Source organism: Protopterus annectens, chromosome 11.part0 (assembly GCF_019279795.1).
Source record: "Protopterus annectens isolate FY-2018-M chromosome 11.part0, PAN1.0, whole genome shotgun sequence".
Lineage (NCBI taxonomy): Eukaryota > Metazoa > Chordata > Ceratodontiformes > Protopteridae > Protopterus > Protopterus annectens.
In genome coordinates this window covers 1,196,658,610-1,196,685,795 of record NC_056745.1, presented here as the reverse complement: position 1 = coordinate 1,196,685,795, position 27,186 = coordinate 1,196,658,610, and the positions used below count along the sequence as shown (strand labels likewise).

The window sequence follows — 27,186 nt, the reverse complement described above, 5'->3', positions numbered from 1 at the left end:
AATAAGATAGTAATAAGTAACTAGTGTAGAGGACTCTCTGTAAGAGCAACTGATATAGTAAGTCATATCTGATATATCTGGCTTTAAGTGCCCTTTAATGTAAGTAAATGATGGGAAGAATCCTAAACAGCTTAAACCTTGCATAGTGGTTGGTACTGGAAGAATACCAAAGCATTAGGGCTGTAATGGCAAGAAAGGTCAGAGCCCTGAACTTCCTGTCTAAACAATGAAGTTTGGTGAAGATCTAACAGACAACCAAATGGTCATAGCAAATATGTCCAGAATGGGCATATTTTTTGAGACACTACCTGGAAGCAGGCACACTGCTGGTGAAATGGTTGCTAATACAAGTTAGCTATCTGGTAGCAAACAATTCAGTTAGTAATTCACTTGATAAGGTTTGCTTAGTTACAGCTAGCCCCTCCTTATAGATGACAATGAGACAAATGTTTGGTTTGACTTCTTGAAATCAAGCAGCATTCTTCTAGAAATCCTAAACTGATAGTGCACATCAAGTGGGCAAAGGGATTGATATCTGTCTCTGTCTCTCTCTCTTTCTTTATTATTCCCCTGGATTTAGTTCCTGAAGGAAAAACTGAGAGATGAGAGACTGATTTAAAAAAAAATGTGGGTTAGTTCTAAGGGACACCCAATACATGCAAAAGACCAAATTATCTGCCCTACAAATAAGGGCCTGCAGCTCAAAGATCCTATGAACAGAAGTGATGGCCACCAAGAAAACTGTCTTCCAAGAGATGAACTTCAGAGCTGTTAAACCAGATTATACAGAGAGGACATGTAATTGCTGTTAGTCATGAAGTTTAAGTCTAAGGGAGGAGAAAAGATCTTCATCATAAGAAAGCAGTACAATCAAATTCAAGAACTGTGTCAGTGCTGTGCCACAGTTATGTTGCCAACAACATCATTATTATGCACAGGCATTCTTGAAGCATGCACTTTAACATGGAATAACTAAGACCTAAGTCAAAGAAGTGTTTGATATTGGTCATGATCACCTGAAAGCTAAATGAATAAAAGTAGAAGACACCCATCTCCCCAGACGACACAGGACATACACTCAGCCTGGGGTCAGGGTGCCTCTGTCTCCCTCCAGGTCCCTAATAAGATTCCACATGGGTAGAGCTGTAGGATTAGGTCCTCAGCCAAGTGTCCAAGCCAAGTTCTCCAGCACCTTCTCTGTAAAACCAAAACCAGTGCTTCATGTCCCTGCTCCAAGAAGCTGACACACACATTCTTTCAGATTTAATACACACACACACACACACACACACACACACACTTGGGAAAGGCTAGCACAGATTTACTAGCTATGCCACCTTCTGTCCAGACTATAAGGTAGTTTCACTACCATCAGTCAGTTAATTTAAGGCTCTTAAAAAATTATCCAATTATACTGAGTGAAGTTAATATTAATGCAAATGGTAATGTTGACCAAACAGCAAGGCTTTCAGGAGTGGCCAGAGTTATCAGCAAATAACTATAGACAAATACTCTCAAGACTTAAATATTTTTTTCTAAAAGACCAGCCACAATGAGAAGTTTAAATATATTCAATAATAAAAGAACATGAACATACTAAATATCTATTTACAGTAAATACCAGAGTTTCAGTCACAGGAAATGTTGAAAATAACACAGCTGGAAAGAGTCACACAGTTACAGAAAAACACTACATAACTATTCTCACTGTATTTTCCTGACTGATGTAGAGAGTTATTGCTCCTACTTAATGAATAGAGCAAGGCAAGATGATTTGGGTGAGTGGTCCTTGTCAGATCTAAGACAGAATACAGAATACTGACAGCAATCTCCTACTAATATCTAAATATTATTTCTGGCTTACAAAATGATATCACACACATCTGGTCATCTGACTCTGCTTCCTGCACTATCCTCCATCACTAGAAACTGCCAGAGTTTTAACACCTACATGTCAATAATGCACACACAAGGGCATCTGGAAGCCATACAACAATACAATCACTCCACTCTTCCTACAGGAGGTACAAACTATTCTCTAGTACAGACATTGCTTCTCTGGCTCCCTTCAAAACTGTGGGATAACATATTTATGGCTTAACTCATAAAGTAATTTAATTTCAAGAATATTTTTAAAGTCAGGTGGATTAACCTATTCTCTTCCAGAATATGCTGTTACAATGTATACATTTAAACAGTTACAATAATGCATGTACATTTCTTTTCTGTCCAGCATGAAGCACTATTGATAGGTTTTAACACAAGCAACTTTACAAATACATTTTTAAACACAAGCATCTGTACAAAGCAGTTTGATATACAAATGACATATAATTCTTTACAAAATTCCAGTTAGCTGTGCTGGCATAAGTTATACATCCATTGCCCTACTTCTCCTGGCATGGCTTGCAATACCTCCTATCATCACAATGGGATCATCCACTTTTCTAGCAGCCAACTTTCACAAATCCCAGTATGTTGCACCACATACACTGACTTAACTATTACAGCAACTATACTGTTTCCACTGGCTAGCATGCAGAATGTAACTTCATCTGTGTGCTCCATACCTGTATGAGTTAGATTGGAGGTTTTTGGCTATGACAGAGACAGAACATGAAAACTATATTGCATTCTCTGAACTCTAATTACAGCTTGACCTAATTCTTTCTGCAAGGCAATGCTATTAAGGGGCAGCAGGACACATTTTTGATGTTGCTAATTTTTGCCCATTCACCATAACTGTGTGAAGATAGAATTAGTATATTTTAAGGAAGTGAGGTTGTGATAAAGTCCATCACATTTTATTTTATTTTTTATGATTCTGTAATTGCTTCCAATTAAGTCCCTGAAAAACTCAAATGTCTGATGGGCATGCATTATTTTCTTGGGCTCTGTTTTTCTAGCTATTTTGTTTGAGTACTTATTTTATTTTACACAATGTATAACAATGTATATTTTGTTTCAGTAAAGTTGCTAATTTTGTATTTGAAACAGCTGCTTTGCTGTTATCATGATATATTGCACCTCCCTCTAGTTAAACTAAGTGTTATCACTATGTTTTTCAACTTTTTCCCTCACTTCGTACATTACATTCCAGTTTTCACTCTGATTAATAAAGGTAGTTTATTCTGTGCATTATTCACAGTCACCTGACTGTTATTGTGACAGATAGCACCTCCATTTTGTTACACTAAGTATTCTCCCTGTATTATTCATTAGATAGCACATCAATTATGTTAAAGTGTTATTTTTATACTTTTCTGCTTCTTTTCCTTTCTTTTATATTTAATTGCAGCATCAGTGGATTTTCTGGTAAGGATGTAAACTTGCTGAGGGCAGTAGTGCTTGTTCTGTGGAAGAGAAAAATGTTGCTTCTGTTTCTGTGGGCTGTGCATTATTGGCAGGAGTTCTAGCTGCCTTTTCATTGGTCTTTTCAGTTTATCTCCTTAATTTAACTTTGTTGGGCAGCACTCTGCTTAAAGCCATGCAGCACTGTATTTGGCAGATATAAGTACTTTCAGTTTCACATGCTTTCTTATGAATCATGGTTAATTCCACTTTTTAGTTAGAGCTGTAGTTCTCCCATTCGATTCTCGGCGTGGCTTGGGATTGCCTTCTGTGTGGAGTCTGCATGTCCTCCCCGCGGTTGGGTAGCGTTCGAAAGACATGCGTGCGTAAATGGGCGTGCCTTCGTTGAAGGTTGGGCATCGAGCTGGCACCTTGGCGTTTCGTAAAAATCTACCGGCAATCATTAGCAGACCGAAGTTCCGCTGTGGCGACCCCTTACCGGTAAAAAGCCGAAAGACAAACAACAACAACATTGCAAAATAGAGCATCAGCATATTATTGCACTTCTAAGCTGATATCTTAGCCAGTCTAGACCAAGATATTTACTGTGTGCTGTTTCTTGGTGCTTGAACCAAATTCTGTATCTGTTTATTATTTTACCTCAAATCAATACCTTAAACTAGGAGACAAGAATGCTATTATCTTCTCTTATTTTCTCTTAACATTCACCAAACTGACCTTATAGACAATCTAGAGTAGAATAATTACTGCATATTGTTATCTTAGTGTTCAAACCTAATTTAATTTACTGTTTTCTTAAACGTATACTTTAGTCCAGGAACCAAAACACTGTTGTACTGTCTTCTCTCTTATTCTGCCTTAACACCCTTTGCTCCTTTGATCTGAAATTGAAGATCAGCCAGCAAGTCTCCTCTCTGTTGCCAGCCTAATTTCACTTGGTGTACTGAGAAAATTGCCTGGTGCTCACAGATAATAAACTTTTGCTTAAATTGTTACTGTCTGTTTGTGAGACATGCAAGTATCTAGCCAAATTTGAGGTCATACTCTCACAACCAAACACATCCTGTGAGCATCACTCATGCACACCCCACTCTGTGCATACCTATACTAAATTATCATATTCTGAGGCAGTTGAAAAGTCCTTGCCCAAGCCTTAACAGTCCAGAAGGAGCAAGGCCCAGAGTAACTCAAGCAATGTGATATAACAAAGGAGATAGAGCATGCACAATACCAAACAAACAAAACATAAAATGATCCTCTTAACTAACCTTAACACTAACACTAACCTGTGAACACTTGCACATATACATTCAGCTCTATAATGCAGTCCTGCACATTTTCACAACCACCATCTTTTCAATCATTCACTTTCCAGCATAAATTTATTCACCTGCAATACATGAAGCATGAATTTAATCAAATTACATTCACACAAAATGCATTCACTCATTAGTGCAGTTACACTTTTTAAATGCTTATAACTTGTTAACCAAATTTGTTTTCACTCAATATTCTTACCATATACTTCCAGATTAACTCTATCAAAATATTTTGATGATATTAAGAGAGGTATATAATCTAATCCATTAAACCAGTTTCACTGTTAATCATACTATCTCCCTGGTTGCATATAGTTTATCCATTTAATAGAAATGTCACCCTACATACAAGAATATGAATTCAATTTTCATGTTTCTGTCAGCAGAAGTGCTTACATAATACTATTCATATAAAATAATTGAAAAAAAAAAAAGAAATTCATTCATTTCATATTTTCCTTTTAATATTTGGTATTAAATTCCAAATTCCAAATTCTAGGCATCTTTGGAAATATGTAAACATTGAGTTACACTGGAAAAGATGTGAGAATGCTAACGATCTTATGCATATGATAATACCCTTGCACACAGGTTTTCTTAACACAATAAAGTTTAGTAATAAAATGGTGATAACCTTTGTATCTGAAAATTAATTGGTTAGTTACTTTAAATATTAAGTTAATACTCATTTCATTTCCTGCAATAGAGTTATGCAAAACTCAGTGTCTTCATTTATACTGCCTTTTTGCTTTTAGTCTTCTCTTTGTCCCATCTTTGTTAATCATTATGTTGAAAATGTTCAGTTTTATGAAGTTCTTGCAAAAACATTATTACCTATACAAAATTGTTCTTGCTGGATTGATTTTTGAACGTATAAATAACTATATAGTATTTTTCATATCACAAGACATGAATATAAAAGACAGGCAAGCCTTTATATCCAATAAATAAAAATTACCATAAAAATAGCCTGTCATTCAAAGTAAATGTTTACATAATGAATTATCATATACACACCTCTCAATCTCTCAGCATAAGAAATCTGGACAAAGTCATAACTAATGCGGGTACAAAGGCCCAAAAATGAGGACAATGTTTAAATATTGTTCTTATAAACTTAGAAAGTTGATAGAATAACATGTTTTGCATTAGCATGAATTTTCTGGTGTATGAAATCTGAAACTCAAATGGCTGTCATTGTTTTTCTGACTTCAATTCTCAATGATTTACCAGAAAACTAAAAATGTTGAATGCAACAGATCAAAAACATGGGGAAAAATATGGATATTCTGCAAAAATCTGAACAGTTGAGTGGTATGATCCCATAACCTGCCATACTATTTCATTTTTACAATATCTAAAAAACCTAAAAATTTATATAACTTTACTCATGACTAAATATTAATTTGATGTGCCAAGTTTCAAAAGATTTGCTGTCAGCAAAAGTGAATTACTCCAGTTTAAGCCTGTCCTGATTCCAAAAGACTTGTTCTCAGTATAAGTAATTTAGTTCAGTGTAAGGTCTAACTATAAACAGGCTTATACTGGGGGCTAGATTCCAAAAGACTTGCTCTTAATGTAAGTGGTTTACTTCGGTGTATACACCAGAGTTAGTCACTTACATCAAGATCAAGTGTTTTGGAATCTGGGCCCACATTTTATTTTATTATTTATTTTATTTTACATTTGTTGACCGAGATAGTCCGACTGGATACATGTCCATTTTCAGCGGAGGCCCAGGGAGAAAAGCTCCAAACTTACAAACAGATAAAGACAAGCAAGTTACAGTATATGCACAAGGATATTGTATTAACATACAAGGCACAGTGTCACATTTCAAGCTTATGAAGAATACAGTTCATATACAGAATATATATACAAATATGTTACAGTATCTCTTATCAAACCTATAGGTGCAGCTTATATACAGAGCATCTGCAAAGATATTACAGTTTCTCTTTTCAAACCTTTTAGTGTAAGAGGTTAGTTGCTATGCATAAGAAATTGCAGGGATATGGAAGTAGATGAGGCTTTAGTCAGGGTTAGAGCAAGGACATAACCAGTGAGTTTTAAAATCCTGTGTTAGATTTTTTTTTAACTGATTAAGGGAGGGGTTCAGAGTAAGGTCAGATGGGAGCGAATTCCAGGTTTTGCCTACTGAATTTGCAAACAAAGATTCTCCAGATAGGTTGTTAGCTTTAACAGATTGAACCAAAAGTTTTGTAGTGGAACAAAGAGGCCTAGCGTTTTTGTAGGGATGGATAATGTTTTTAAGGGAGGGCGTTTTTTCTGGATGCTTAATAACCTTGAATACTACATTAAGTTGATTAAATTGAATTAGCCTGGGGAGTTCTAGCCAACCTAAGAGGTGTATGTTTTGACAATGGTGTGTCCTGTAGGGAGTTCCTGTGGCAAACCTGGCAATTTGATTGTAGCAGCTAGAGAGTTTGCTGAGATCAGTTTTGTTTAAGTTAGTGAGCATCGGTGATGCATGGAGTAGAGTTGAAAGTAGATGGGTACGGGCAATGGCAGTCCTAGCTAAAGGGGTGAGGAAAGGTTTGTTTTTGTATAGGGAGCCAAGTTTTTTATTAATGGTTTTAATAGTTTGGTTTACATGCATATTATATTTAAGGTTGTTGTCTATTATAACACCCAGGAGTTTGGTATACATATCTGGTGAGATTATGGTCCCATTGTTAGATGTTATAGTAAACGAGGGTTGAGAGAGTCCTTCATTTCTGTAGGAAATGAAATGGGTGTTAATTTAAAATTCAAAACTCAGAGTTTAATAAATTAATCTAACGTAATAGCTCAAACTGTTAATATACGACAAATCTTCCAGGGAAGTAAATAATGTGGGAAGAAATAGCCAGGGAATTGTTATGGCTAGGCTTGTATAGGCCCTAGGGCCGATAGCCTAGTACCAACCTATGAACCTATGTAGAGATCTGTTACTATGCTTTTAAATAGTAGAAGTTTGTGATTCTCTTTTTTCATGTGAATAACTTATCCATATTATTTTACAAGCTTTAATATTTGCGCAGTAGATATTTATTGAACCATTGTCTTAACTGATTTAGTAGATTGGGGTGATGCAGTAGTGCAGTGGTTAATGTTGCTACCTCACAGCAAGAGGTTCTCCGGTTCAGTTTTTGGCTGGGGGACCTTCTGTGTGGAGTTTGCATGTCCTCCTTGCATTTGCATGGTTTTCCTCCGGGTATTCCGATTTCCTCCCACATTCCAAAGCCATGCATCTCAAGCATTTAACCCCCCCCTGGCATCCACTGAAAATAAGCTCTGTCCTAGTTGGACATTCCCGGTCAACAAATGTTGAATGAATGAATGAATAAATAAATAAATATAAAAATTAAAATATAAAGCAGATGAAGAAGAGGTATTGAAGATATTTCTTGCAGTTTTTCTCAAAACGCTTAATATGTTCTCCTCTGAAAGAAATTATTTTACTTTCCATAAATCTTGTTCAACCAATATCTAACATTATGTATTAAACCATAGCTCTGTACCCCTGGTCTTTAAAAGTGTAAGTTCTTTTTGCATAAAAATGTGACCTGTAAAAATCAAAATTATTTTCTAGTGTCCCCTTTAGGTGCCAAGCATTACAAACAGAACATGAGTGAGATCCTACTCTTACAAAAATATATACCCTACATCTCATGCAGCAAAAGGCACAAGAACTACATAAAATGATAAATGAAAATAAAAGTAAAACAGGAAAATGAATGTAATATGAAGGTAAGATGTATAAATCAGAATGGAAGCGGTAGCTGTTCACAGTCCTGTAAAGGCATACACATCTTCCAACAATTTACAGGGTTAGGACAAACTTTCTGCTCTACCTACTCTTTACTTCAGGTGGCAAACATATGCACATCATCCCATCCCAAGTACACTTTCTACACAAGGTGTTTGCTACTGTTATAAATTAATTGACAAACATCATGCTATTATCTTGCTGCAAAATCCACTTTTATTCACAAATGATGAAGTCCCCCACCATCACCATAGTAACCTTACACAATTATAACACACAGAGAACACATTCAGATCTCTAGTGCCAATACATTAAAATCAACAAGGTAAAAAGAAAGCAACCAACTTATCAGAGCCTTTACAAGTTCTAACTAATCTGTAAGACATGACTAAAGGAGCCATCGTAAGCTAGAGAAATTTAACAAAACTTACAATTCTTAACACACCTAGACAACTGCCTAGCTTAAAACTGGATGTTTGTAAAACATAAATACCTCTCACATTCTCTCAAATGAGTTTATATTTGTTAAAGGAAATTAGTAAACCATCTAAATGTCAATCAACACATATATTTTTATATTTTCTACCTCTGCGCCATTCTCTTTCCTTAAATCCTCATTTTTTTCTTGCTATACTGTTTGCACCTGTCTCTTCCATTGTTTTCCTGATTTTTCTTCAATATATATTCATCATGAACATTCTCTGTATACATTTCAGTCCATAATATCATATAATGCCTGAAATCATAACATCATAAGCATTTACTAATTGTATTGATTTTATTTATTTACTTATTTATTTTAGTAATTACGTCTTTCTGTTTTATTGTTTTGCTTACTATGTAATGGAGATTTTTCTTACCAGGATTCTGTTGAAAAGGGGTGTTGCAACTCTGCCACACTTTACTGACAAGCAAGCAAGAAAGAAAGTGTGAGAGAGAGAGAGAGAGAGAGAGAAAGTAAGAAAAAAAGAGCTATCATACCTCCTATTTCATGTTTTCCATTTTGAATCATCTACATTTTAAGCTATTAACTGAATTATTTACACCACTTAGACTCTAGAAAAGCACTTTTCAGAAGTAAGCATGCAAACAGAACCAACAAGATGTATGCCAAGTATCTGTGTCGACAGACTATCAAATAAAAAACAACAGCAAAAAAAGTGCAAAATTAACAGCTATTTTGAAGAAAAATGTCCCAGTGGCTGAAGTAACTGTTAAAACTTGTAGTGCAAAAATAAAAAAGAAATGTATCAATAAATGTTTAAATTACGGTCTTACAGCCATAACAATCCCAACAATAAAATCAATATACCCTAGTATGAAACAGATTATGTAAACTGCACATGTTAAATGCTAAGTATAAAACTCCATATACAGATAATTAACCTATGTTACTCTGTACAATGAATATGTTTATACAAATTAATTTAATACAAATTTAAACAACATAGCAGAAGAAACTTATTCAAACATTTTTGAAAAGCCTTGAGATGATAAACAAGAGATTACTCTATGTATTTTATGAACTCTTTACTAAGAGTAAACATTTATGCCATTTTTGTAAGATACTTCATTTATCCTTTATCTGCTTTGGTATAGATAATATTTTCCAAATATTTATTTCAGCTTGCTACTTAACTGAAGAATAATTACAATAGGTGTCTTTACAATTAGTAATAATATTGCTGAGTTGGACATATGAGGCAGTATCTTCCAATGAGTTTTACAAAAAATAATTTTAATAAATGAAACTATTTTTTTAAGTCTTGCATGATACAGGATAACAATTTTGATGTTGTTATTTCAAAGAGCTTTGACCAAGGTCAACATTCATGCCTTTTTTCCACCAAAATAAAACTCATTATGAAATCTGACAGTGTTATTATTGCCAAGTTTAATAATAGAGTTAACCAAACAATTTTAAGATCACCTCTTTAATGTAGATAACAGATAATTTAAACAAGTATAGATATTGCAGGGGATATTTGCTTTGTGGATGGTTTAACAAGAGACTTACATGACCTTTCCATCTCAAAGAAAAGCCCATCCTATAAAATTAAAGCTCCAGGAAGACATGTAGTCTGGAAGTTAATCATATTGTTGCCTTCCATTTTTCTGGTATTCTTTATATTCTCAAGCTACTTCTCCTTTCTCTAGTGTCTAGATCATCCAGTTTACCCAATAAAAATGAGCTTTGTTTCAAATAGAGTTCTGTTTGTAACTGGTCTGCTATCTATGTCATTAATGAAATTAAATAAAAATACAGTTTTAAAGAACAAACTACATTCCTAACACAAACCAACAACAATAATCATATTCATCTTTCAAGCTAACACTGATGAGATGTCTGTGTTAGTTTGAAAGACAAAAGAGGTTACTATTCTTGATTTGTGTAAGTAATGTAGTTCTCCATTCTTTTAAACCATATTTATTTATTATACTATTTTTGTCTTATCAACCCATTTCCATTTTCTTTTTCTTTAAGGAAATTCTCAATATTTTAATGTGTATTTCCCTGTTTTGTAGCATACTCTGTAAACTTTTTTTGTTTAGTTTTATTCTGTAAAATCTATCTTAGAATGGGTCCATTTTAAAAATAATTCCTGCAAAGAGGCAACTACTTGCCAAAGGTTCTTTTTTACATATAGTTCTTGTTGAGAAGATCTGAAAGTGCTTATTTTTGTGTCACTCCAAATTGATGTTGTAAGAAAAATAATAAAAGAAAAATCCCCAAAAATCATAATTTAATAAATTTACATAACTTTTATTTTCTAAAGTCATTACAGGAGTGCAGCCTATTGTACACCCTGATATTATCAACATTTCTGGTTAGATTTTATATTTATCAGCAGAGCATCGTGAGAGAGCTCCTACTCACCAGCCATATTGGATAGAATCTATGTAGACTGAGAAGTACTCAGTTTCATCGCTGGGGTGATCTCTATTATTCACCTAATCTTCAAAGAATGTATCTCTGGTTTTAATTATGGTATACTGAAACTACTGAACTGGATTTTGGAAAAGAACCTAGAAATGTATGAATGACTGTTTTTCTTTTGTTACTCTCTATTTTGTATGTACCTTGTAAATAAGGTACTGGGTTGAAATTGTCAGTTCAAACTTTTAGTAAGCAGAGAATTGTTTTGTCTTCCCTGCTTACCGAATAAGCCTTCTAAATCAATAATTGGATGCAGAGATTTTAGGACTTTTTTCAAACAGCTTTAATTTTGTATCAAGATGAGCACTTTCATTTTAAGACTTCCTCAGATCTTCTGGTTCTTATCGATTTTTTATTCTGTTCACATTCAAAGTAAACAATTTTTTAAAAAACTGAAACACTGGTTCCAAAGATTGTTCTTATGGGGTTATGTCAGTCTTTTGCAGGCGATTTCATCGAACACAAAAAACCAAAGCCAGTTCACCAAAACTGTCTTCAAAGAAAGTGGAGATTGCCTTTTTTCCACTGATGTATGACCTCAGAGTTAGTATAGATAATTCTGGGAGGTGTGTGTGTGTGTGTGTGGTGGTGATTTTCCCCCTGTAAAAAAAATTGTTTTAGTGTTCCCTCTAGGTGGTTTCTGCATACTGGTTTCAGTTTATTTGCTTTCATTGAAACTGCCTTCAATGGCTAGACATGAATCCATTCTTATTATGAGTACTTACTGCAAACACTGCTAGTTTCTACTGTATATATATATATATATATATATATATATATATATGTGTGTGTGTGTGTGTGTGTGTGTGTGTGTGTGTGTGTGTGTGTATACGTGTGTCTGTGTGTATCTAAAGAGACAGAGATACACAAACACACACACACACACACACGCATCTGCGCACACACAAAACCACACGTGCACACATATGTTATGTTATACCTTTTAAAGTGGTAACAATTATGTTCAGTATTATTATTATTATTATTATTATTTTGTTTTCAGATGGTGTGGGTCATGAGCTTTGTTGTGGTGATTATTTTAGGACTCGACCTCGGACTGGCTGCTGCTGTTGGATTTGAACTACTAACAATTGTATTTAGAACACAGTTGTAAGTATATCAACGGTTACATGATACAAATTTAACAACTCAGACAAAATCATATATTATTATTAATCCATACCATAATATAGTATCAGACCCATTTTAAAATACAGCACTGCTGATGTGGTAAAAGTAATTGACTATTAATTATAAGTAATGCAGAAATTGTTAAAGACTGTGATGAGATAATTTCACTCTTTGCATTTGCTGATGAACTTTAAGGCCAATGTTGCATGTAACCTGTACTTAAAAAGCAAAATTAGTACTACCTTCAACAGTATAAAGTCATTCATTTGGGGATTGTTATTATAGCCCACTGGTCATTTTGCAGATCTTGTCTGCACTAGTTTATTTTTAAGTCTCAGTTTGGTAGTTAGTATACAAATAATGAAGCCAAGCTGCACATAGAAGAATGTAATTATGATGATATTGAAAAAGTGACATAAATTATGCTTCTTTGTCCAACAATTTAAACATAAATTTTGATAGAGTTACATAAAGGAGCCATGTTATAATTAAAATTCTGATTTATAGTTGTCCTACTGGTGGAGGGACAGGACATTACCTCCAGCAATGGCCAAAAGGATTTTAGAAGTAACCATAGAGTTAGTGGTTTCAGCTAAAGAAGGACTGAACAGCCTTACTGTTCTTGCCCTTATCTAGCCAAACTGGAGGTAAAGCTCTCTCCAACCAAGACTGAACTTGACAGTCAAGAGGAGAAGGTAAATATTTGCACCACACCACACTCATCACACAGTCTCACTAAATCTACACCACCAAAATCCACACATAGTAACACAAAAACATTTGCGGAGGCTCTCAATAATAATATGTCTAAGCAACAGAGACCTTCAAAGCAGAAATGCAAGCAACCTTCATCCCCCAACACAACCCAAATGACACATAGCCCACAGACCCGGTGTGCCAGTCAACCACAGCCAATAAGGCAAAACAATGTACCCAACACACTAGTCATAGGTGACTCTATAGTCAGGCACACTGATGTCCCACTCACCAGGCTAAACAAGGAGAAGGTTACTGTCAGCTGCCTGTCGGGTGCCAGGATCCGCCACATAACCCACGCACTCAGGTCACTCCACAACAAGTACAAATATGACTCTGTCATTGTCCATGTTGATGTGAATGACCTGAGACGTACTTCCCTGGACTACATGAAAAGAGACATGGAAGAACTCTCTGGTCTTGTAGCCCAGGCAGGTATGATCCTAGCCCTGAGAAGCATTCTGCCATCGCCCAGAATGATACTGCAGTACAAGGACAAAATGATTGACTTCAACAATTGGCTAAGCTTCTGGTGTCATTCTAAGGGGATCCAGTATCTATCTGCTTGGGATGACATGGTCGACAGACCATAATGCTTTGCCAGAGATGGCCTGCACCTGTCGCCCCTGGGATTCCGGATACTAGCTAAGGCTCTTGCTGCCCCTATAGTGCCTTTTTTAGGCAAGGTTCAAATGACAAATTCACCACCGTAACAGGAACAGGCGAGCAAAAACTGAGGGTAATGCTACTCACTGCTAGAAGTCTAAATCTCAAAATGCACTCACTCGAGGCACTCCTTAAAATGGAGAACATCGATATCTGTACAGTGTCTGAGACCTAGTTCAAGGCTCCAAAGAGCACCCCTGCACTACCAGGCTATAACTCATACCACAATTTCGGCCATGTAACCTGGACCAAAACACCAAAGGCGGAGGTGTGCCCATATTCATTAAGGATATCCACACCTCCTGGCTAGTTGCTCAGCATAATGCATCCGAGGTTATCCAAGTGCAACTAACTCTGGGCAAAACTGCAATCCAAATTGTAGCTTGCTACAGATCCCCCACCATGACCCAGGATTCCCACTCCTCTTTTCTTGATGTAATGGAAAATATTAGGGTTCAACCAAACACCCTAACAATGGGTGACTTCAACTACCCCACCATTAACTGGGAAAACTACTCGTGTACCAACTCCTTAGCTCGACCCTTTCTAGAATTTATAAACTCCAATGCCCTGGATCAATATATCCACACCCCCATCAGAGGCAACAATATCCTAGACCTAGTCATTACCAACATGAGTGACCGATGTTCCATACCTGAAGTCAACTCTTCGTTGGTCCGATCCGACCATAAGCTAATAACCCTTGATATCCACATCTCGCCCCCACCCCCCATTAAGGAAACCATGGTAAAAATTTCTCCAAAGCCAACTTCATGCTTCTTAAGACAGAAGTGGTGAACTTCATGACACCCATGCAGATGGACAATACAGTTACAACTGCTGAATCCTACACAAATGCACTCTATAAGCACTTACACGAGTGCATGGATCGTGCTATCCCAAACAGAACTAAGATGCTATCCTCCAAAAAAAGGAAGCCAATCTGGTGGTCCCCTGCCATAAACAAACTGTACAACAGAAGGAAGAAACTGCTGCAAAAGAGAGTAAAATCCTATGAGTGGAGGAGCTCCGTGGTCAGACTCAGTAAGAAGCTGAGATCTCTTATAAGATCCTCCAAAGCTAGCTACAGAAACAAAATTGCCACTAATTCTAAGGACAACCACAAAGCATTCTATAGCTATGTCAAGAATCTTGATAGCAACACCCAGATCTGCACTGAGTTACAGCATAATGGCACAAAAATTACTGAACCAACTGATATTGCCAACATCCTGGCAGATAGGTTCAGTGCCATCTTTATCCCCCCACCCCATAAAGGACCCATATCTATACAGAAAGAATGCAGAGTCCCAGTAATCCAACTATGCAGGTAAAAGCTGCACTCTCTAAAGCCAAAAAAACAGCATCCATGGGACTGGACAACATCCCAGGCTGCATTTTACACGAACTTCAGAACGAACTGGCTTCCCTCTAAGCACCATGTTCAATAATAGTCTCACATCAGGCTTTGTGCCCACTGAATGGTGCACAGCAACAGTTATCCCACTCCACAAAGGGGGAGCCACCACTGATCCTGGGAACTATCGCCCTATTAGCCTGACGAGCCTGGTCTGCAAGGCCATGGAACATATCATCATGGAACTCATAAACAAAGACATTGGTAACCTCCAAACTCTGGATCCCATCCAGTTCGGGTTTATGAAAGGCAGATTATGCCTTCTGAACCTGATTGACTTCTTTGAGGCAGTCACCAAAGCCGTAGATGAGGGTAAGGTGGTTCACACAGCCTATCTTGACCTCGCCAAGGCTTTTGACACCATCCCCCATTCTGGGATTATAGCTAAACTCACTAAACTAGGTATAAATCCCTATGTCACAAAATGGGTTGCCAACTGGCTCACTGACAGAACCCACACTGTAAAAGTTGCAGACTCCAAATCTGACCCCAAACCAGTGACAAATGGAGTACCACAGGGTTCAGTCCTGGGACCTCTCTTGTTTGGTATCCACTTCTCTGAAGTACAGAGTAACACAGAAGGCCTCTGGCTAATGAAGTTCGCAGATGACTGCAAACTAGGAACCATAGTCAAGTCCCCAAATTATGTGGACATCCTACAGAAGGGCCTCGCTGAGACAGATGCCTGGTGTCAGAGCCATAGCCTCAAGCTCAATGCCAAAAAGTGCAGCGTCATCCCCTTTGGTAAAAACTCTGTACCCATGAACTACCACATAGGCAGCAATCTACTTAACACCGAATGAGTGATAAGAGACCTTGGGACCCAGGTGGACAGTAGTCTCTCCTTTGATAGTCACATTGCCACAGTAGTCAGGAAGTCTTACGTGGCACACCTCATCATAAAAGGGTTCTCATCCAGGAAAAAAGAGGTCATTGTTCCCCTCTACTCGACACTCATTAGACCCATTATAGAGTACAATGCCCCTTTTGGAATGTACCTCACAAGACATCTGCAGCAGCTGGAAAGGCCACAGAAGTACCTCACAAAGAGGATTACTGGCCTCAAACAAATGCCCTACACTGACTGTCTCAAAAAACTCCAGCTTTACTCCGTAGCATATTGTCTACTCTGAGGTGATCTCTGCCTAACATATAAAGCTATGTCAAACCCAGAGTTGTTGGACATGCTACACCTAAAGAAATCCCAATCCCTCTGAGCTACATCTCTACCTTGTCACCACAATAAACAGGACATGCTGGAGGGATATATTCTTGCCCCAGAGACTTCCCATACTCTGGAACAGGCTACCCATCTATGTCAAGCAAAGTTCTTCATTAGCACTCTTCAAGAAAAATCTTGATGAGTGGATGGGAAATAGGAAATACACCCCGGGGATCACTTCTGTGTCTCTGCTCGACAGTGTATTATGAAATATATTTACATTTGTTATATTATTTTACTCAACAGGATATGCTATGGTTAGGGGGGAGGGATTTACAGAGAGAGAGTTATGGGACTAAAGCCAATGAGATAAAGATAAAGAAGTGAAGATGCTAAGATCTAATAATGCATAGCTCTCAATGGGTCAGATTTTCACAGAATGTCCAGATTTTTCTTCATATATTAGGCTCTTCCTCATAAACATTGTGGTATTCTGCCAAATGATTGTGGACTGAAGTCACTAAATAATTATAGACATTTGAGTTTCAGACTTCATATCCTTCAGTAAAATACTTGCTAATGTAAAACCTATTACTCTATCAACTTTCTAAATTTACAAGAGCAAAATTAAAAAAATATATCTCTATTTTTAGGTCTTTGTCTCCTCCGTTCTTTTTGACTTTGTGCAGATTTCGTGTGCTAAGAGGTTGAGAGGTATGAAACATCTAGGAAAATTTATAATGTAAAGGGTGAGGTAAATGAAGATCAGTGTTGAGGAGTTAATTAAACATTTAAGCAAAGGAATTATGGAGCAGTCAGAATTCCGTATGTGAGGCATAACCATCTGAGTAGATGGATAATGCTGCTTTGACCAGCTAGTTCTTAAGAACTAAGTAATGCCCCTTTTGAGACTCCTGCTTGATGCACTGTCAGGAAGAAGAACAGGTGTCCTAGTGCTGTGCGCATGGTAGTTTATCTGTGACAGCATGACATTAATACACATTCTAGCTATAAGGTATTAGTAACTACAAAACTTCCATGGCTATTATATACAACAGACTACCTGGAACTTAATTTCTCAGCCCCTGTGCCAGAATGCAGTCCTGACAAACCTAAAACACTGTTCTTCCTCTAATAGTGTGGTCTTGCCTGACAAAGGAGCACACTGGCATATCATCTGTATGAGGTGGACAATGAATGAGATCAAAGAAGATGACAGGTGGCTTCAGATGTTTCATGAGTAGGAGAAGCCAAGTAAAAAAATGACTCTTTTGTAAGGTGTAATAAAATTCTGATTGCATTAAAATGCTAGTTTATTCTAACTCTTACGAGATTATCATGTCTTCAGAGGAAAATAATAGAGTGGTTCTATGTCAGTACATGTAGTTTTTACATCCTATTACTGGTGTTTCTTCTTTTTTGTTGTTTACTGGTGAAGACAGTTTATGTGAAACGCTAGGATCTTGCTTAATGATCAGTTTATTTACTAATTTATTTTATTTGTTAACTGGGCTAGGTGACTTAGCCTTAGACAAAAAGGCTGCTTTCCAATGGTGACCAGTGCAAAAAGCTCCAAATACAATGTTTTGATGTAAAAAGCAATTGTAATGTTATTATTATTAGAAAGTCTAAATAGTACAATTGATGCAAGATCAGTATATTTGAAATGATAGTGATTGATATAGATTTTGCAATGTTTCCATAAATGTACAGTTTAGAAAGTTTTATGTACTGTCAGGAGGTACAGTTTAGAAAGGAAAATAAATGTATACACACACACACACACACACACACACACACACACATATATATATATATATATATATATATATATATATATATATATATATGGATGTACTTTACAAAGTCAAAAAAACATTTAATCGAAAGTCGTAATATCAAGACCACAAAGTTGAAGTTTCAACATCGAATACCGGAATATCAAATGTAGGACAGCTTAATGGTAAGTTCCTATTAGTAAACTTTTTGTTATAGTTAAATGGTATGTAATATCTCTTTAAGGTGGGTGTTTTGTTGTGGTCATAAAAGAAATATGGTGGATGTAACGTAGGAAGCTGCTGGTTTCAGTGAAGAGCTTAACTGAAATTTAATGTTTAGAAGAGGAAAAGAAGTAATAATAAGTAACAGGCATATGTTGGGTTTAGAACAGAGTATTTAAATGTTAAGATGCTGTTGTTTACCACTACTTACATAGTGGTAGATGCAGAGTCTGTCTGTAGTTTACCATTTTCTCACTGTAGTGTGATCTCGGAGTTAGTATATTTAGTTTGAGGGGGTGTAGGAGGGTTCAGGGGGTGCAGCACTGCTGCAAAAGCATAGCTGTTAAAAAATAGTTGAAGGTGTGAGTTGCTTTCCGTTTGTATTTTGCAGTTCGATGTTATGGTATTTTATGTTGTGAATTTTCAGTAAAGTGAATCTTTATCTAAGTGGTCTCAATATTATGACTTTTGGTTAAATGTTTTTTCTAGATATATATATATATATATATATATATATATATATATATATGGGTCTACCTGATAACGCCGACACGCCAAAACACCGACAACGAAATAACCGACACCACAAAACCGAAAGTTCAAAAACACGAAACTTCACATGCCCGACAAACCACAATACCGACAATCAACAAAACAAATACCTTTTCTAAAAAACACACACACAGCACAAGCACACCAAAAACCTTACAAACCTACACTAAACCTTACATACACAACTATCTATGCACTAACCTTAACCCAAACCCTAACCCTAAGGTCCATCACTATCGCACACTTACCTTACCTGCACCCTAACCCTAACTCAGTTAATCCGGCCCTAACCCTAAAGCCCGTCACTATCGCACACTTACCGTACTCGCACCCTAACCCTAACTCACTTAATCTGCCCCTAAACCTAAAGTCCGTCACTATCACACACTTACCTTACCTGCACCCTGACCCTAACCTCCGTCCCTATCGCACACTTACCTTAACATGTTGGTGTTCTCAGTGTCAGGATTTTCAACTGTCGGTCATCTCCATTGTCGATCTTCCGGTGTCGGTTATCTCGTTGTCGTTCTTCTCAGCTTTTGGCGTAATCAGGTAGACCTATATATATATATATATATATATATATATATATATATATATATATATATATATATAGAGGGTCTATGTTAAATGTTTTAACATCCAAAATGTCGAACATTAAATGTTCGACATTTGGATGTTCGAACATAAAAAAAAAAAGAAAACACAGAAAAAAACACTTTAACAGTGTAGGCAGGGGCGCAAGCCCCCATGCACCCCCACACCCCCTACTTAAATATACCAACTCTGAGACCACACTTCAGTGCAGAAAAGGGAAATTCTCCCTATCTGCACCGTACAGTGCCACTGAAAGTCTATCTTCGAGCTCTCAAAATTTCGAATGTTTGGTCTCGACCATGTAACGTTCGAAATTTTGAGCGTTCGAAGATTTGTCAGGTACCCTATATATATATATATATATATATATATATATATATATATATATATATATATATATATATATATAGGTAACTAATTAAAACCGCGAAACTGCAGTTGCGCAAATACACGGAAAAGCACTGAACATCCTGAAATACGAAATTTAAAATGGAGGTTTATAGAAAATTCCCCCAATTTAACACCTTACTACATGCTTCCAGTCATCACCCCTTCCACATCATCCGGAACATCCCAAAATCCCAATTTCTAGGCATTAAGCGTATATGTTCATCAGACGCAGCCTATAACACCAGTAAAAATTATCTATCTCAAAGATTTCTAAACAGGAGTTATCATGCAGACAATATCAACAGGGCATGCTCCTTTGCCACAGAACAAGATAGGAAGAATTTGATAACTTATGATAAGGGATCCAAGGGAAGGCATGGACAATCTCCCCAACCCATTTGTTTGGTTACAACATTTGGATGCAATACAGATGGCTTCAAAAATATTATCAACAACCATTGGGAAATCCTGTTGGCTAATGAGAAATTAGCTGGAATGCTTTCCCCACAATGTCTTTTCTCTTATAGAAGAGTTTGTACCATCAATTCCCATCTAACCCACTACAAGTATTTTACCCCTACTACCACACAACAAGTCACTTTATTTGGGGATAAGTTAGTGGGCAGTAACCCTTGTAGCCATTGTAGTTCTCATATACATGTATGCAAAACAAAGGAATTTACCAGCAGCAACACTCCACATATTTTTGAAATCAGATGCATCAGCAACTGTAGCAGTGACTGGGTCATTTATCTGGCCACCTGTTTTTGCTCTGCTTTTTTATGTAGGGCAAACATCTAGGCCATTAAAACATAGGATTAGTGAACATCTTAGTGACATAAGAACAAAAATAATATCTAATGCTCTATACAAACATACAATGACCCATGTCATTCCTAAATTTCAATTCACAATCATTGATAAAATCCAAGGACATAAATCTAATAAAGCAGGTTGGCATTCTATATTAAATAATAAAGAATCTGGTTGGATTGTCAGGCTGGGGGCACTGTTTAAGCCCGGCCTCAATGAATTTAGCTAATTCTGGCATATACCAATCAGCTTTGATTATGGTTTAACTTGGTACTATTTAAATGTGTAATGGATTCATGTCAGTTAATGCACTGAAGAAGGCTGTAAGTTTTGCCAAAACCGGTATGCTGTTTTGTCACTTTAAATCTTAAATTTTATCTATCTCCCTGGTGCTGGACCCTTTTTTGATGCTTCTATTTAGGAGGCAACCCAGGATATTTTAGGCTACATTGAAGCTGTGTTTTTAGCCTTAGTTATTGACATTATAACGGCTCCTTTCTGATAGTTGGGGGAAAGTTATGCTGGTAGGGGTTTCACAAAGGGTGGCAGAAGGAGTGGGAGCTAAAGTTTAAACTGGATTTGTCACTCAGTTTAGTGAAGGTGGTACCATTTACTACCAGTTCTCACACTGTTGTGCATTACCTTTGAGTTGTCAGATATAACTGTAGAAGCTGTGGTTGTCTTTATCCTAAGAACCTATCTTGACTTCATAACTGACATTTATGGATTTAATTACTCTTCTTAGCTTCATATTTAGTTTTATTAGTGAGCTCTTCATTATCCGTGGTGGTGGTGCTGTGGTAACGTTGTCGCCTCACAGTAAGACGCTGTCCGGTTCAATTCTCAGCTAGAGCGTCTTCTGCGTGGAGACATGTGTGAATGGGTGTACCTTCGTTGAAGGTTGTGCATCAGGGCTGACAACTCAGCACGTAAAAATCAACTGCCAATCATTAGCGGACCGGAGTTCCACTGTGGTGACCCCTAACCGGGAAAAGCCGAAAGACACAACAAAAAAAGTGAGCTCTTGTCATTATGAGAGTTTCTCTTTCTGACTTTGACTATGACTATTTTTCCTTTTGTTATATACCCTGTTAAGTTTAGGATTCCACCAGTGTGTTTTGCTTTTGGGGTTTGTTTTGGGCTTACTTCTGCTAGGCACAGCAGCCTCTAGACTGGGCTGAGCATTGAATTTTGACAAACTGTTGCTTAATAGGATATAGTTTGATTTATAATAGTTTCTAACTCTAACATGTTTTGCTGGGTTTTCCAAGTTGATTTTTATTTTGAATGAGACTGCTTTGTGATCTAACCTTACCAATGAGAATGGGACACAGAAGAGATGCAGCTCTCTCCCATATTGATGAGAACAAGAGCCAGTATGTTTGAACGTCTGGCTGAAATGCACACTACCTGATCAAGGCCATTTGTGTTAATAAAGCACATGAAAATATTGTGCCTGCAAGTTGATGGTTGTGTATGTTTCCCAATCTATAGAGGGGTAGTTAAAGTCTCCCATGAATAGAGTGTTTGTTTGGCTAGAGAGTGTCTCCAGTAGATCTAGCTAAGAGTTGTAGGATTCTTGTGACCTATAGCTTGCTAAGGTATGGTAAGGGACTTTATCTAAGGTGATTTGCATGTAGACATACCTCTCAACCATACTGAATTCCATCATATTTACTGGTTTTGAGAGAAAAATAATGGGGTGCCACAAATTCCCGAGTAGCCCCCCTCAATTCCATTTTTTTTTATCATTTTTTTTTATTTACAGGTTAAAATAATGACTGATGTTACCACACATCGCCAGCTTATCCTGTAATGTCATCAATGTGCAGAGGCGTGCATGATAACATCAGCTTCACGAAGCTTTGAGATTTCTGCGGGAAGAGAAATTAGTAGTTAGTACACATTCACAAGTGAAGTCTGTCAGCAGTGCTGGGTTGGGTAGTAGGTTACAATTATGTTTTAGGATTTCCGCGGGAAGAGAAAAGTCTGTCACCACTCACCAGTCAACATTCTGTAGTAACATGTGTGAATCAGCTGCCGGGTGTATTTTGAAGCGTCTTTGGCCCATTATCTCATGAGTTGTACACAGTTTATTTTAGTGTGTATCATTGTGTACTGTTCTTTGTTTTTTAACCTTAACACCGACAAGAGACTACAGCTTACCACCAGTGCCCTGACAGCCCTCTTGTAGCAATAAAATGAAGAATGGATTGCTGTAATTTTCATGTTATCATCAATGCCCTCAGCAATGCATGCAGCAATTTTAACAATTCTAAGCACAGTCCTGGTCTGGCAGGTAGCTTTCTTATCCTTACTAAGGTGCAAGAGACTGTTATCCTGCATGATTATAGTGGCATCTCAATCAGGGACAAATCTCATCAGAATCGGCGACACATCCAGAAACAATCAGGGAGTGGGACACTTTTAAAATATTGGTACTATTGACCTGAGACAATGACAGAATAAAAGAATGTGAATTAATAAGATAAGCTTACTGCATTGTAAACATAGTGTACTATTGTACAAAAATATTATTTCTGTTGTATGTTGTAGATTCCTCACTAGTCCTTCATACATTATTCAACTACTTGTCAATATGTTAATTTTTTTCTGACTGGAACCTTGCATATTTACCTTATGTCAGTTAGCAGTCAGAGCCATCTCTATATTGTGAACTTTTTATTGTGGAGCGTTTTTCCCCGGACCTTTGCTGAAAATGGGCTTCCAGCCCAGTCGGGCATTCCGGGTAAATAAATGTAAAATACATAACTATTAGCAGCAGCGAGCAAGTGAGCAGACTCTGGACTGGAGCTGTTATGTGTGTGCACTGTGCACAATTTTACTTAATTTAGTTAACTTCTGCAGATGGAAGACCTTAGAATCCCATGTCTGCAATTCACACTACATGACAGAATCCACAATTCATTCCATTCCTAGCCTCCTAGGTCAGGACGAGAAGGTAAGTAAAAGAATTTAAAAAAGCACGTTATTAGCGTATCGGAAACAAACGATTCTACTAATTCTGCATCTGTTTCACTGTGTCTTTGTCTGTGACGAATGATGATAGTACTACGCTAGCTGCTGCAGTGTATTTCCTTTACAGTTAATGGTACATTCTGCTGTGCGTGGAGTGCTTATCAGATTACAAAAGAAACAATTAGTTATGTACTTACCATAACGTCAGATGTATGTGGTCCATCTCGCCTACATTCTTAACTAACTGGTTCGGAGCCGAGAATCAGCTCCGACTCAGCCGCTATTTACTAGCTCAAAGTCTCTGATTGGCTGGGCTAGCCCTAGTATCCCAAGATGCCCCACGCCCAAACCCCCAGATCTTGTTTGCCAACAATATAACAGAGTGACATACACAACCTCCTAGAAATAACACAAGGAGGAAGAGAGAAAAAATAACATCCTCAGAAGGGTCTAAGAACATAATCTTCTCCAAGTCCAACAGGTCGGGAGACGGTGGGCGGGTACGTAAGAATGTAGGTGAGATGGACCACATACATCTGATGTTATGGTGAGTACATAACTAATTGATGTAATGTGGTCCTATCTCGCCACATTTTTAACTGATGGGACAGCGTCCCTAGCACCTACATTCTGGGAGGCTCACTGACAATACTCCTGAGCACCATGGAACCAAAAGAAGCCCGGTCTCTAGACACCAAATCAAGCTTGTAATGAGAAACAAAGGTGTGTGGAGAGGACCAGGTGGCCGCAGCACAGATGTCATCCAAGGAGAGCCTAGCATGATAAGCTACTGATGCAGCCATGGCCCTGGTAGAATGAGCCTTAACTGGAAAGGTAAATCTCTGCCTGCTGATACATAAATAAAGGAGATGCAGTCCTTAATCCATTTAGCAATAGTACCTTTAGTCACAGGGCTACTATTCTTGTTCTCTGAGAAGGACACAAACAATTGATCCGATTTCCTGTGGGGTTGTGTCCTGTGCAAATAAAACCTTAGTTGTCTATGAACATCCAACCGGTGGAATTTGAATTCCGCTTCATTTGAAAAGTTTGGAAAGAAAACTGGTAACTCAATGGATTGGTGAAGACAAAAGGTAGAAGATACCTTAGGAAGGAAGGAGGGATTGAGTCTCAAGGAAACCCTATCCTATCTTATGGAAGACCAAATACGGGGGCTTTATGGAAAGGTCCTGAAGCTCCAATATCCTCTTGGCTGAAGTAATGGCAACCAGAAAGGCTGTCTTCCAAGACAAATATTTTAATCCACAAGTGTCAGCCGGTTCAAAGGGGGTAGAAGTTAAGGTTTGAAGCACCAAGCTTAAATCCCATGGTGAAACTGGTTGTGACAATGGCGGACGGAGTAACCAGGCTCCTTTCAGGAAGGCTTTACATAGCTTATGGCCCATAAGGGAAGGCTCATGTGAGACATGAAAGTTAGAAATGGCCGCCAGCTGTACCTTACCTGTTTGAAGAGCATAGCCAAAAAATCTAATACCACCGACAAGGGGGCTGTGAAGGGATCTAGATTGTGTGCTTCAGCCCAGATAGCAAATCTTTTCCATTTGTCAGAGTATAGTTTTCTGGTAGACGACTTGTGGGAAGATGACAGAATATGCAACACCTCAGGTGAAAAGGAATGTAGTCTAATTAAGGATGGAAGTGGAGCAGCCATGCTGTCAACCTGAGGGTTCATAGGGATGGATGGAACTGACCCAACTGATGAGTCAATAGGTCTGGTACTGGTTCCAGAGTCCAAGGGCCATCCACTGTATACTTCTGAAGAAAGGGGAAACAAATTTGACGAGGCCAGTATGGTGCAATAAGAATCATCTTGCTTCCCAAGGAAGCTGCCTTCTGAATCACTCTTGATAATAGAGGGAATGGAGGAAAGGCATAGAGCAGTCCTGGGGGCCAATTGTGGACTAGGGCATCCCTGGGTGACTCCCCCAGGTGGGGGATCAGAGTAAAGTACCTGCTGCACTTGGCATTGAGGGGGCTGGCAAACAGATCGCAGCAAGGTTGACCCCACCTGGAGAAGATCTGATTTGCAACTTGGTTGTTCAAGGACCACTCGTGAGGCATCAGAATAGCTCTGCTTAGCCTGTCTGCTATCACATTGGACTTCCCCGGAATGTGCATTGCCACTAGAATGCATTGGGAAGACACCGCCCAGTTCCACACTCTCATGGCCTCTCTGGAAAGGGGATAGGACCTGGTTCCACCCTGCTTGTTTAGGTACCAGACGACTGACATGCTGTCGGAAAGAATAGCAATCATCCCCTTGGGAAGAGAGCTCTGAAGTGCTTGCAATGCTAGAAGCACTGTTCTCATTTCCAGGACATTGATATGCAAGTGTACCTCATGATCTTGCCATGTGCCTTGGACCATTCTGCCCAGATAATGGCCACCCCAACCTATCTGGGAAGCGTCCGTGGTCACCGTGGCGGTAGGAGACAAGGGGCTCAGTGGTCTCCCTATGTCTAGATTGGATGACTGAAGCCACCAACGTAGGTCTTGTCAGCATTGTTCTGTGATGAGAATGGGATAAGACAGAGGAAACTCCTGAAAGGACCACTGGACCGAGACCAGCCACTGGAGGATCTGCATATGTAGCCTGGCTAGCGGTACTAGCATGATGGTAGCTGCCATGGACCCTAGTAGTTGAAGAGCAAGTCTGACTTGGACTTTCTTGAGGGGTAGTAAGGCTAACACATGAGCCTGTAGCACTTTGATTCTTTCTGTTGGAAGAAAGGCTCTCATTTGGACGATGTCTAGCTCTGCACCGATAAATGCAACATGCTGTGATGGCCGCAACACAGATTTTTCCCAGTTGAAGGTAATCCCTAGGTATTGGCCCAATGTGATGGTAGCCTTCATGGCTCGAATGAGTAGATGCCTGGTGGGGGCGGTCAGAAGCCAGTCGTCCAGATAAGGAAAAACCTGGAATCCTTGACGTCTCAAGTGGGCTGTCACCACTGCTAAGCATTTGGCAAACACCCTGGAGGCTGTGGTGAGACCAAAAGGCAGAGCACGAAACTGGTAGTGACTGGCTCCCAGCTGGAAGCATAGGTGATTCCTGGATGCTTTGTTTATCTTGATGTGGTAATAAGCATCCTTGAGATCTATGGAGCACATCCATACTCTTTTTCCAACAAAGGGAAAATGGACTGAAGAGTGACCATTCGGAACTTGGACTTCAGTACAAATCAGTTTAAACGGCTGAGGTCCAGAATGAGCCTCAGGTCCCCTGTCCTTTTTGGCACCAAAAATAATCTTGAGTAAGTTCCTGATCCAATCTGGTCTGAGGGGACTGGTTGGATGACTCCTTTTTCCAGCAGCTTTGAAACCTCTAGCGCTGCTTGATCTCTTTGACTGGGTGGAA

General features: G+C 38.2%; 1 protein-coding gene across 1 annotated transcript in view; it reads left to right on the top strand.

The window, feature by feature from the left end:
- LOC122815042 (chloride anion exchanger-like) overlaps positions 1–27,186 on the top strand; it is a 359,777-nt gene that overhangs the window by 198,663 nt on the left and 133,928 nt on the right. Inside the window, exon 12 of the mRNA XM_044087290.1 lies at positions 12,345–12,451. Within this exon, the coding sequence (XP_043943225.1) occupies positions 12,345–12,451 (107 nt within the window). The remainder of the gene's footprint in view (positions 1–12,344; positions 12,452–27,186) is intronic.